Source organism: Theobroma cacao, chromosome 10 (assembly GCF_000208745.1).
Source record: "Theobroma cacao cultivar B97-61/B2 chromosome 10, Criollo_cocoa_genome_V2, whole genome shotgun sequence".
Classification (NCBI taxonomy): Eukaryota; Viridiplantae; Streptophyta; class Magnoliopsida; order Malvales; family Malvaceae; genus Theobroma; species Theobroma cacao.
In genome coordinates, this window is record NC_030859.1 from 17,711,323 (window position 1) to 17,725,085 (window position 13,763).

General features: G+C 30.3%; 1 protein-coding gene across 1 annotated transcript; it reads left to right on the forward strand.

Moving 5' to 3' along the window:
• Nucleotides 1,736–10,167, forward strand: LOC18587061 (65-kDa microtubule-associated protein 5). The gene is made up of 11 exons (XM_018128663.1): nucleotides 1,736–1,904; nucleotides 2,006–2,212; nucleotides 2,926–3,171; nucleotides 3,279–3,494; nucleotides 5,445–5,600; nucleotides 5,697–5,856; nucleotides 6,859–7,010; nucleotides 7,682–7,769; nucleotides 8,738–8,811; nucleotides 8,890–8,964; nucleotides 9,730–10,167. Exons 1-11 carry the CDS (start codon nucleotides 1,830–1,832, stop codon nucleotides 9,976–9,978), a joined length of 1,698 nt encoding a protein of 565 aa, XP_017984152.1. The 5' UTR covers nucleotides 1,736–1,829; the 3' UTR covers nucleotides 9,979–10,167.

The window sequence follows — 13,763 nt, forward strand, 5'->3', positions numbered from 1 at the left end:
TAAATTAAAAAAATTATAATAAGTGATTTGCACCCTTAATTTTTATTTTCATAGAAATATTTAAATATAAAAAAATTATAAGTCACATCTCTTTTAATAAAAAATAAATAAAAATAAATTAAGCATGTGATTTTTAACAATATAACAAATAGCTTTTATATTAAATGTTTTATATTTAAAAATATCAATTTTAAAAATTCAATACTGATTTTCAGTTTAGGCATAAGGCTTTAAAAAGCTCTTTAATTATGTAAGAAAAATTAAATAAGTCTTTATTTTTTTATTGTGTTCAATTAAACTCTTATATTTTTATTTTAGATCAAATAATTTTTTATAATTAATGATTAATTAATTATTATTAATCAAAATATCACTTGTTATTTTAAACTCATGTGATGTTAACGTGGAAGGTGAAAAATATATCATCATGTCATGTCATCATTCATTATGACCAAAGACATACCTAGAGCATTTTCAAAACGGGATCAAATAGAAAAAAACACTTAATAGTTGAAGAAAACTTTATATATCATTCAATTCTTAATCATTTAAAAGATTAAATAAAACTTATAAGACATTGACCATACAAAAAAAAAACATATTAATAGTAATGATGGTGTCTCATATATATATAATTGAACGAAGCTATATAAGGAGTCTCTCTCATTCTTTACACGTAAGAATGAAAGAAAAAATAATTTTTCAAATTCAAAATGAATTGCTGTTATACACAAAATGGGCAACTTTTTGAGAAAGCTTTTTTTTATTATTATTTTCTATTTGCTTCTTGAATTGCTAATTAACGTATTAAGCTCTTAAGTTGAATTGTTGAGATATAATATGTTATTTATTGAGTTGGATTATTAAGATGTAACATGTTATGATAGGCTTAGATTTATATTAAAATTTAATAAGTTTAAGTTAATAGACTCTTTTTTATTTTTTTAATTTGATAGGCTTAACATATTGGGTTAGAATTTATATGATAACTAACAATATACTGACTCCAATTTCATCAAACGATTGGAAGAATATATAATAAATAAAAATTTTTAAAATTTTTGAAAGATTGTAGTGCTCATGATAAAGTCATTTTATTATTTTTGATTTGTATTAATTATTCAATAAAAAATTATTTTAAAAGATTTATTAAAAAACTATAATATATAAATAATTTTAAAAATTTTGAAGGGGCAATGGCCCCCAAAAGCAATGGGATACTCCGACCCTTAATGATTACATATTAGCATGCTGCATCAACATATATGACATAAAATAATAAGTAATATTTTAATAAAATCAATCATTAATTATAAAAAATTATTTAAATTAAATGTAATAAATCAATATTTATTTAAAATTTTTAAATTTATTTAGAGTGATTTTTTAGATATTATACCTTTTAACATGTCACATATCCACTTCATATATGAGTCATTTGGATTGAAATCATGACTCGTTAATAAGTGATATCAGAATTTATTAATAGACGAAATTATTGTGTTTTGGATCAAAAATAATGGTTGAATGCAAACTTTAAATATATTAATAAATCTATATTTTTAAGTTGATATATTTTGAACGCATAATTTTATTTATGGTAATTATATAAAAATCAAAATATAAAAAAGAAAATTAAAAAAAATAAATTAGAGCTTCGAGTTTCGCGCCAAAAACAACTCAAAATTTCCGTACCCCAAATCTTCCGTATTAAAGCTCCGATTCGTAACGCATCCATAGCTTTTTGCCTTCGTCTCCCCCAAATTCCATTGTTTCTCCTTGGAGTTTCGAGCTTTTCCTTAGAAATTTTTTGTTTTGTTTTCCCCAAAATGACAACTTTGCCCCCGTCTCTCTCCCCCTGTCACTCCCAAACGACATGCGCTTCTCTCCTCCAAGAATTGCAGGTTCTCTCTCACTTTTTTTTTGGGGAATTTTATTTATTTTTTTAAATTTATTTGACTGAGAAAATAGAGTAATTTGCTTCGTTTTCGTGTATGATTACTAGATAATATGGGATGAAATTGGGGAAAGTGATGGAGAAAGAGATAAGATGCTTTTGGAATTGGAGCAAGAGTGTTTGGACATCTATAGAAGAAAGGTGGAAATGACGAGAAAGTACAAGGCCGATTTGCATCACTCTTTGGCTCAGTCTGAATCAGAAATCGCCAACCTCGTTTCGGCCCTCGGCGAACATTCCTTATCCTTCTCACGGGTTCGTAGATTTCTTCTTTTCTTTTTTCTTTCTAGCATTGTTATTGTTATTGTTTTGCAATTGACAATGCATTTCCTTAATTAGAAATGCTTAGGGGAAAAATGGCTTTGTTATGTGTAAGATAAGGCAGAACTGGCAGGCCATGACATATGCAGTATCTTGAGATATATTTTTGCTTTATGGTTGTTTTTTTTTCTTGCACATCATCTTTTGATGTGGGTCGCTTACATTTGTGAAATAATTAGGGGAAAAAAGTCCTTTTATGTGTGGCAAAATCTTACATTCTGTGTGTAGTATCTAAGTTTAATTTTGGTTTTCCATGTAATGTGTTGATTTGGCTGAATTTTGCAATTTGAGAAGTGAAAGGCAGTCTTATGCAGCAAGTATTTCCTCTGTATATGGTTTGGAGCGAGAAAAATAAATGTGTGAGAATAATTGTGAAATCATTAGAGAAAAATGGCCTTTCACGTGTAAAATTTATAGGACATGGATGGAAACCACAAATGTTCTTAACTTATAAAAGCTTACTGAGGAGATGGTCTTAGATAGGGCAAGGTAGCGTGATATGATCCGTATAACCAGCCCTACTTAATGTGTAAAATTGATTATATGAAAGCATACATTATGCATGTACTATCTTAGGGTATATATGCTTTGTGGCTGTTTTATCCAAACATTTGTCTTGATTTGGCTGATTTCTGCAATTTGAGAAGGGAAAGGGCACTCTCAAGCAGCAAATATCTGCTGTAAGACCTGTTTTAGAGGATCTGAGGTCCAAGAAGGAGCAAAGAATGAAGGATTTTACTGAAACACAATCACAGATTATTCGGATTTGTGCAGAAATAGCAGGCAATAGTCAGGACATTATGTCTGCTGATCCACAAGTAAATGAGCATGATTTGACTATCAAGAAACTAGGGGAGCTTAAATCTCACCTACAGGAGCTTCAGAATGAGAAGGTTTGTAGATAGCTACGGTCTGGAATTTTAAGTTGTACTAATACTCTCATAGTGCGGTGTTTTGTTTATTGTATTGATTTTTATTTTGTCTTTGACTGACTCTGCAGATTATCCGGTTACAGAAAGTTAACAGCCACATTAATATGATTCATGAGCTGTCAGTTCTGATGTCCTTTGATTTCTTGAAGACGGTTAGTGGCATTCATCCGGGCCTGATTGATACTCCAAATGGTCAATCAAAGAGCATCAGCAATGATACTCTTGCTAAATTAACTGGCATAATTCATTCCCTGCAGCAAGAGAAGCAGAAAAGGTTACAAAAGGTGACATGTCGTGGATTCTGTCAATCTTTTTTATGTATTGACACATTACATGTCTTCATATGTTGATGCCTGTAGATGTACTTGTATTTACTTATGCATATGCATGTATGTACGTGTTGGTGTTTGCTCTTTCTCAATAATCGAAATTAAGAAGAAATAAGCTTTACTGATATGAAGTTGATATCTGCTATAAGTTTCCTTTCAATTGCCCCTTTTGACACTGTTTTAATTATTCTTATGGATTGATTATCATAGGAAACCAATTTTGCAATTTTGTTGGCACAACAATGGACATTGAAAGATCTATTTGGTTATTCCTACCTGCACGTTTGCTTTGAAGAGTTGTTGTGGAGTTTTGTGATGGAAGATCTTAACGACAGTGTTGTGATCTTAAATATCAATGAGCACATGGTTTTAAAAGATTACAAACATGAAAAATCACTTTCCTTTATGCTCTATGGTAAAGCTAATCTTATTGGAGATGGGCATTTTGCTTATTATGTATCACATGAATTAGTTCATTACTGATTTTCATTGGTAGGTCAAAATCTCAAGCAGGCATAGCTTTATAACAAGGTCTGAGTGCTTGAACATTATTGAAACTGTTAATAAAAAAATCCTATAGTTTCTCTTAAAAAAGATAGCTACATTAATTGGTTGACTGTTCTGCTTGAGGAACTGAAGGTTCTGATTAACTAAGTTCTTTCTTTAGGTGCTTTCAGTGAGAGTGGATTTTTAGGATGATAGGGTAACTAATAGCTCATTTGCATCTCCAAGGATGGCTGTTATGGTCTTTATGTTCTGGATTTCTACTGGGGAAGAATTATTCCTCTCTAATTAATAAATTACAAGGAAAAATTTTAAAATGCAAATGGGAAGGTTCAAGTGTTTTGCAAAATTGTAATTTTGCCAAAACAAGCCACAGCTGGGATGCATTTATTTTTTCAGTATCATATTTTCTTTAGTGCCGCCTGCATGGATTGCTGCACTTTATGTTTGGTTCATATGGAATCTATCCGCTTAAGTTCTTAAACAGCTAGAGTTTGGTAACTTTTAATGTGTGAAAAATTTTATTGAGGAAATTGCATTGCTTGAGAAGAATGAGGTTGTTTATACACTTTATTTTCTTGATCTTCTGTAAAAGTTTAATAGCGATTGAGAGTGATCATACTCTGTTTTTTATCAGCTGCATAACTTTAATAGGGAATATGCTATACAATCAGAAAAGCTGCCTTTTTTAGGTATTCCTAGTTTTTAAGATGATAACATGTATGACTTTTCAGAAGGTCAGCTTCTTAGAATGTAAGGTTGGTACAGCTAGCAGAAGCTGGAGATGTGCTTAGTACAGTTGAGTGCTTTCATACTTTTAAAGGTGATATGTTGAGCTAGATATCTTGATTGCAAGTTCTTACAAGTCAAAATTTGCCTTTGATGTTGGGTGGTTAGCATTCTGAAAAATAGGTCTATAGAGCACCAAGTCTTCTTTTTCTTGAATGTCTTTTTGATGGTTGAAGAGAGACTATTAACTATTCCATGTTATAACCTAGAGTAATTTAGAAAATATGGAAGAACAAAGTCTTCTTTTTAGTTTTTCTGTTTGATATGTAATTTTCATGCAAACTATACATATGGAATTCTGGCTAATATATTAATCCTTTTCTCCAGTTAGATTATTCTTTTCTTTTATAATTTATTTTTATTTTATTATATTTTTTTAGTACTTAAGGAGAAGTTGGGAACTGCAGTCTTCTGCAAGGTACTGACTTTGAGTTGCATAAAAAAACTTTTCATATGGACTTTCTGTTTTATATGTCTCTATACTTGATATGAGTATTCGTTTTTATCTGTTCCTGCATTTTCATGTTTATGGTTGAGCATTAGACCATTTGTTCATTTGCATGTGAGTTCGAGTAAGAGTTTCTTCTCTAAACCATTTTTATTTTACTGTAGCTTCAAAGCCTTGGGAGCATATTGATGGAACTATGGAATCTCCTTGATTCACCTGCTGACGAGCGAAAGAAATTTGAGCATGTTACTTCCTTGATTTCTTCCTCAATTGATGAGGTGTCCAGACAAGGATGCCTTGGTCTAGATGTTATTGAACAGGTGGCACTTATGTTTTTGTCTATTTTATTGGAACCATAGATGTTCCAAGGTTATTGTAATTTGCACATAATGTTATATATTTGTTATTGTTTTCAGGTTGAGGTTCATGTTGAAAGATTGAATGTACTGAAGGCTAGTAAAATGAAGGAGTTGGTATTTAAGAGGCAAAATGAACTTGAGGAAATCTACAGAGGAGTTCATATGGATGTAAACAGTGATGCAGCACGGCAACTTCTTATCAATCTCATAGAATCTGGTTCTGCCAAATTATCTCCTTGTTCTGGATTATCTATATCTTCGTGAAACTATTTATTGTATCTTTGTTTTCATTTCTATAAACATACCTTTCTTTTTCATATTATGTACTGATTTTCATTTATAGTGTCACATTTTGCCTTACATAATAACAACACAATGAGGTGTATGCTTGTTTGCATGTTCTCTGTTATCTGCTTCTCCTTTAGGAATATTCATTTCCTTTCTAAAATTTCTTTTTATTTTATTATTTTGTATGATTCTTTTTTGGAGCTTGTGATGCATCATTTAATTTAATGCAAAATGTGGTTTTGCTGCATAGATGTCCTTGTTTCATCTCATATTGATTTCTGTTCCCTGCATCACATTTTGACTTACATTTACATTTTGTAGCTTTTNGTCCTTGTTTCATCTCATATTGATTTCTGTTCCCTGCATCACATTTTGACTTACATTTACATTTTGTAGCTTTTTATGTGGCCATTCAATTTAACTACAAAAACAGTTTGCTATTAACATGTCCTTCTTCTCTCACGTATTAATTTGCTTTAGCAAAGTCATATTTCTATTCAATGGCACGTTATTTGCATCTCAACTAGTATGTGCATCATTATTGGAATATTTAGTTCTGTCCCTCTTTCTAGTCATCATACTAACTTTTTAATATTTTGTGTATCTTGTCTCTGTAGCATACTATGCAACCTCTTAATTTTGATTATGTATATGCATCTCTAAGGACCTTTCTCTCAATAATTATAGCTTTGCAAAACCTAGTATGTTTTGGACAATTAGAATACGTGCACTATGCTTTCTAACTGCTAGTTTACATGAGTTATGCATGGGTTTTATTTTGTCATCTATTATCTCATGATACCCTGTTCCAGGTTATGAAATCCTTTTTTGCGGTGAACATTCTTAACAAATCTGCAACAATGCAATCTGCATACAATTCTTGACGTGAAATTGTTGTTAAAATGTTATGTGTTTCAACACGCCTCTTCAGGTGATGTTGATCTGTCCAATCTGCTTTCAAGCATGGATGATGAGATTACAAAAGCCAAACAGGAAGCTTTAAGCCGGAAGGATATTTTGGACAAGGTAGAGAAATGGAAACATGCATCTGAGGAGGAAAAATGGCTTGATGACTATGAAAAGGTGAATCTTATTTGAGAAGCTATCAGAATATTTTGTGCTGTGTTCTGTGTTACATAGGAATATTTATTCAGAGATCCTTAGGGTTGACTCTTGCACTTCACAAAGATGCTCTAAAATGTAATCCTTATGTTAATTTGCTAAGATCTCTAAATTGTAGCAGTTTTATACAATATGTGTACTTAGTTTCACTTTTTCTTTTTGAAATCAAGATCACTGTTAAGCTGTTATGATCTAGAGAGGGATGCCTCCATATTTCATAAAATTTTTCTGGTGCTCCTAAGTTATATACTATTTCTTGAGGTCATACACACTATTGACTAGTTTGATGTTAATTATATTTGCAGGAATTATATTTTTGCATATTAATGACTCCCCACTAATTTGGCCAAAAAGAAAAATGGAAACTCCCTACTAATACTGTATGAAAGATAAAACTTTTTATAGTGCCATAGCAATCTCAAATTTAAATCAAATCATATTCATGAGACAACTGAACCAGTTAATAGGATCAGCCTTATTTCTCCTACCCCATTGCTTTAGCCAGTGAAATGTTTTGGATAGTTCGGTTATATAGTAAACTTCTTAAAGAAGGTTGAAGTTATTGATGTACTGTTTGCAGCTACAACTCTCATTATTCCTATCTTCATTTTTATTTTTTTTCTTCTCTCTAGGATGAAAATCGGTATACTGCAGGAAGAGGAGTGCACAAAAATCTGAAACGTGCAGAGAAAGCACGCATTCTTGTCGGCAAATTACCAGGTAAGCTTATGAATATCTTGCATGATAAATAGGTTTTTGTAATGTTATGTACTTAATTTCCCTTGTTGAATAGCAAACATGCTTTGTCATAAAGCAAAGTTTTCAAACCTCTAAAGTACTTTTTGCTAGTTTTTCAAGAACTTTGTCTTCCTAGTTCTAAGAAGCAAAGTTATTTTCTAGTGTTAGAAGGGTGCTTCTATATGCGACCATGGTTCTAAGGTGAGACTTAAGTTCTCATGTGGTTAGACATTTGTATTTTGGTGAAAGAAACAAGTTCTGGAAAGGGCAACAAGTAATAACTGAAATTCTCGCTGAAGCTATTATAAAAGGTGATGGTTTAAATTATGAATTCAAGTAGAAAAAATTGCATATTAGAGTTTGAAGCTAGGGGCATTATGCATAGGACTTAGCATAATTCAGTTGAAACTGAAATAACTGACTGAACTGATTGGATTCAGTTAATTAGTATTGGTTTAGGGTCAGTTGGGATCATTGGTTTGCTCGGGTCATTTGGTCAGTTTTCAGTATCTAAATTTTACATCTATTTGACAGCTGCACTGCAAATTTGCTTTTACTAAGACATTTCCTGAGTAAATTAAGCTTTAATTGCTAATAGTGAAGCTTAAAGAGACATGGTTGCTTTAGCATTCTGATTGTTGTATCAAACTAATGTGAATGTAATTTATACATAATTGTGGAAGTGTGTTTTTATGTATAGGAACATGACATGTTTATGATGTATTGAACAATGTGCATAAGTGCTCTATGTCCTGAGATGCATTACTTTATGATTAATTTCGTGGACAGTCTAGAAATTAAAGAAAAACATATTGAAAAAAAATATCTCCTTGGTCTGTCAAAAAAGGTATGAAACTTTACCAGAAGAGAGTTTGCGGTGCTTAATGGATTCATAAACTTTTAGTGTGAATGGCCATCATATGATACTTAAGCTTCTTTTTGTTGGCTAGCTATTGTTGAAACTTTAACTGCGAAAGTAAAAGCATGGGAGCTGGAGAAAGGAATCCCTTTTCTATATGACAAGGTAAGTACTTTGTGATTCTTAGTTTGTTTTTACATTAGTTTATGATTGTTTGGTCTCAAAACTGATTTACAATTGCAGATTTCGCTCCTAAACAAGTTGGAGGAATATACTGTTTTACGCCAAGAGAGAGAGGAGGAGAAGCGTAGATCTCGGGTACGCTTTCAAATTTACTATTTAAGCATGATCATAGCTTCTGAACCTTAAACCTATTGAACCCCCCATTCTTAAGTACATATTGATTCATAAAGTTTAAATGAAGAGCTCCCTCATCTAACTATATGACTTAGAAACTCAAATCCTAATGGCTGTTTCTGTTCCTTCTAAGTTCTTATGTTCACTTAACTATATGCAACACTATGCATCTATTTTCAGGTGCTACCTGGTGCCTTGGATAGGTGGTAGTGGACTGGATATTGTCTAGAGTGGGCTTGGGGTTATTTATCATCTACAAAGAATAAGAACAAGAGAAAAAATATTTAATAGGAAAGTACATAAAAGAATAAGATGAAATTCTCTCGAAGAAGAAAAATGGAATTAAATTTCTATGGAGGTGTATGGACCTTTTTTTTATATGTTTTGGACTCATTTGTTTCCATGATAAAACTTTTGTTGTTTGTCATGTATTTGTCGTGCTCTCAAATGTTAAACAACTGGCATTATGATTTGGATGTGGCATGTGGGTTGAAATGCCTTTATTCCAGTTCTCACAGTGTGGTTATGTAAATGGTGGTATCTATATATCATTAGTATTAATGCATAACCTTTTATCTTTGTCATTAAGATATGCAGCAATCGTCATTCATAGACTCCCTATGTTGGATCCGCATACTCTGCTTTTTGTTGTCATATAGTTATGTTGGAGGGTTTTATGCAGTCATAAAGTCAGCTAAAGTTCATTTATATTGCCATATCTTGCAGGAACAAAAACGGTTGCAAGAACAATTTGCTGCAGAACAAGAGGCACTCTTTGGTTCAAGACCAAAGAAGCCCTTGGGTCAGACTAATACTATGGTTGGAACCCCTATTGGTCGCCGGGTGTCAACTCCTTCAAGTAGGCATGGGGTTTCAAGTCTAAAGGAACGTAGAGAAAGTGGTAGGGTTAACAATGTAATACCGTTGAACTTTGTTGCTCTCCCAAAGGATGACTCCGTCTCTCGGGGAATTTAGACCTCCTTGACTCTTTTTTCCGACATCATTGTAAATGATACACAGGAGAAGTAACTCTTTATCCCAGCTTTGTTTGCTTTTGTACATTTTTACAGGAGATCAAAGATGGTTGATCTATTATATGACATGAAATGCACTTCTATACTGCTTAACTAATTGTAGATACATGACTTCGATCGACATTCTCCATTGCTTAGGGTTGAAAAACAGTTTAATATCTTGAACGTATGAACTAAAACGTACTCAAGCATGTTGAAAAATTACTGTTATTTCTCATTATTATTATTATCAAGTGTATTTGTCAAGCAAAAGCAGCATTGTGACTTGAGATTATTATGCAGTAGTGTAAGTTTCAGGAAGCTTGAACTCTTTATTGGAAATGGTTCAACCCAACCAAGAGGTGGGCTAACTAAGGCTAGATGTTGATGCAGGGAACTTAAAGCCTAAAGATTAAACCCATCCCAAGGATATTCAAATAGTTTAGAAAAAGCCCTTAGGTTTTTCTACCTATTACTTTCCCTTTGTTACCATTTAGCAATGCCCCTTTCAAAGATGTTCAAAGTGTTTGTATAATTTTCTCCTTAGCTTTTTAGCATGTGAAAGCTACAAAAATAATTTCTATTTTTTATTTTGTTTCAATGTTTCTGAAACTATATTTGTTTTTTATTTTGGACAAGTTTAATGTGATAATCGGGTTTAATTGAATTCTTTAAACTCGGAATTATTTAATTCTTTTGTTCGGAATTCTTATAAAAATGTGTTAAATAATCAAAATTAAAACAGGAAAGATAGAAATAATAACATTCTGTGTGACTAATATAAATTTTAAAAACAAAAACTCAAAGCCTCATATTTACACTCTTCAAATTCACATTTCTTTAAACCCTTTAATATTTCCCTTTTTTACAAATCATTAGGTGGAATTCTGCTTTAAGGTCCAAAAGATTTACTAGTAAAGATAAACTTATTTATAAGAACTTGTAAAAAATAATCTCTCTTGTATGTGTGTGTTTAATTCGGAATTTATCTCAACGCACATGCTATGTTTGCCACTTCATTTATAGTGTAATTATCGTGATGTCTAATCGGATTACACAACGAGAAGTAACTCTTTCTCATTCGATCCTCTCATCTTCTCAAAATCCATAACTCGAAATCTCGTAATATGCATACATACATAAATACATATATATATATATATATATATATATATATATATATATATATATATATAAAATCAATTTAACCAAAAGAAAATTGAAGAAGGACCTCATAATTGAGGGGGGGACAAATATAGTTGACAATGATGCAACATCCTATTGCCACCATTTGCACCAATAAAGGAGAAACACTAGCTTCGGTTGGTTTCAAAGGTTGCTCAATATGATGAAACATTATCCTAAAAGCTTAATTAACAGATGCAAAAAAAAAAAAAAACCTTTTAATTTAGGAAATGATTTCCATTGAAACACTAAATATGATCAATAAAATAAAGTAAATAAATAAATATTAAAAATTGAAAAATAACTATTCCAAACTAATTTATTTAAAAAATATATTCTAATTTTGTGAAAAAGGTTTCATAGAACTTGTGGTCACTCCATAATCAATTTTTCACATCATTGCTTTGAGTTTTTCACTGTCTTTTGCAATTATGCTGTTTAAATAGAAACAAAACAGAAGGGAATAGAACAATATATAATTTAGAGTTAGTGTGCTAGGTCAGATCCATTATCCTTAATGAACCACTTGCCACTTACATTAACTTTCTAAATCCTTAGGTATAGCAAAGTATATTATTGCTAATCCAACATATAGTAGTTAACAACTATCCATAATCAATCAATTTAATTAAAATTTTTTCTATATAAAAAAGAAACAAAAAGCATATCGATATGTTCCATCCATATGAAAACCTACCCTTCTTGATATATTTTATGTTAGACAAATTATTGGATAAATTAATATTGTTTTAGAAAAAGTAAGCTTTTGAATCTTACTTGAGATAGAAGAGAATATTCCTCAAGAGAATTATATGACATATCTAAAGCATAAATTCTCTTATAGGGTTGACATCATGATTCATGGCATAGTAAGTTGTTTTTGGAGCATTATAAGATGTGGGTTCTTTCAGATAAGTCTCCACTCTCCACTTGAAGGGAAATAAAAAACAACATAGAGAAAGGAGAGAGGGATTTATTTCCCATATCTCCCTATTTTTGCATCAAAATCAGATTCCACAAGTTTTTTTTTTTTTGGTTTAAATATTCAAGTGGAAGCATTTGGGAAGAACACAAGTTCTTCACTACTTCAAAATATACATATGTATAAATGTAGGATTCGAGATTCGATTCATCTTGGAGGCCTCGAGTTTGTATATATGAGACGCAAAAAGATTACTTCTCATTGTTGAATTCAAACAAATTCTTATGAATAAGATGCAATTTATGTATATATTATATATACTAGGATGATGTCCGTAGCTATGCTACGAAAAAATCACAGAAAATATTGATTATGTTAGAGTTGATTTCAATTTGGTACCTTTAAAAGAGTTTGTAGAGAAAACAATATTGTATTAGTCAACTGCATGAATGTTCGATTTTTACTAATAGAGAAAAAAATAAACTAGTATTAATTGAAAATAATTATTTACCCTGATTTCAATTGCCGAAAACTTGCACCTACATATATGATTATAAAACAGTAGAATTTTAAGAAATGAGATAATATATAACATGTATTATTGGCAAATTAAGATAAATAGTTGTACAATATAAAACAACCATATAATATACAGATCCTCTCAGTATAAAATAGTTACTAATTTATAATAATATATCTTTTATATATAAACTGAATGACTAAAGATTGTCAAATTTAATTGATTTATTTGTTCAATGATGACTATGTGCTATGTATATTAAGAAATTAATAAACCTTCTTGACTTTTTTATTTTGTTCAATGAATTGGATGAATATTTATTGAAATTTAAACATTCATATATAAAAAAGATGTCTAAATACTATGGATTTAGGTTCATGCAGAATAAAAGGATATAAATAAAAAATAATATTAAATTGTAATTGATAAATATTAAATGAATCTATATTCTAAATATTAAAAATTAAAAATTATTGTTTTCAAGTATTTTTTTTACTGAAATAAATAAAAATAAAAAAACCCTTCAAATGTAAAAAAACAACGCAACTTAGACATAAGACGTAAAAAAAATTAATTCAATAGAAATGACAGCCAATTGACCCAATTAGTTATCCTATTTAAAACAAAATTTATCCAAAAAAGAAGATAATCTTATCAAAGATTATTAGATGTATAATAAAATATCAAGAAATGAGAAAGTATATAACCTATACTATTAACAGATTAAAATAAATAGTTGTAGAATATAAGACAACAGTATAATATAAAGATTCTATCAATATAAAATAGTTAGTAATTTTTAGTATTATATGTTTTTTATATATAAAATGAATGGCTAAAGGTTATCAAATTCAATTGATTTATTTATTCAATGGTGATTGTGTGTCATGTATATTGAGAAATGAGTAGACATTTTTTACTTTTTTATTTTGTTCAATAAATTGAATGGATATTTATTAGAATTTTAAAAATTTATGTGCAAAAGAGATGTTTATATACTATAGATTTAGGTTGATGCAGAATAAGAGAATACAGACGAAAAATAATATTAAATTGTGATTGATAAATATTAAATGAATCTATCTTATAAGCATTAAAAGTTAAAAATTATTGTTTCAAA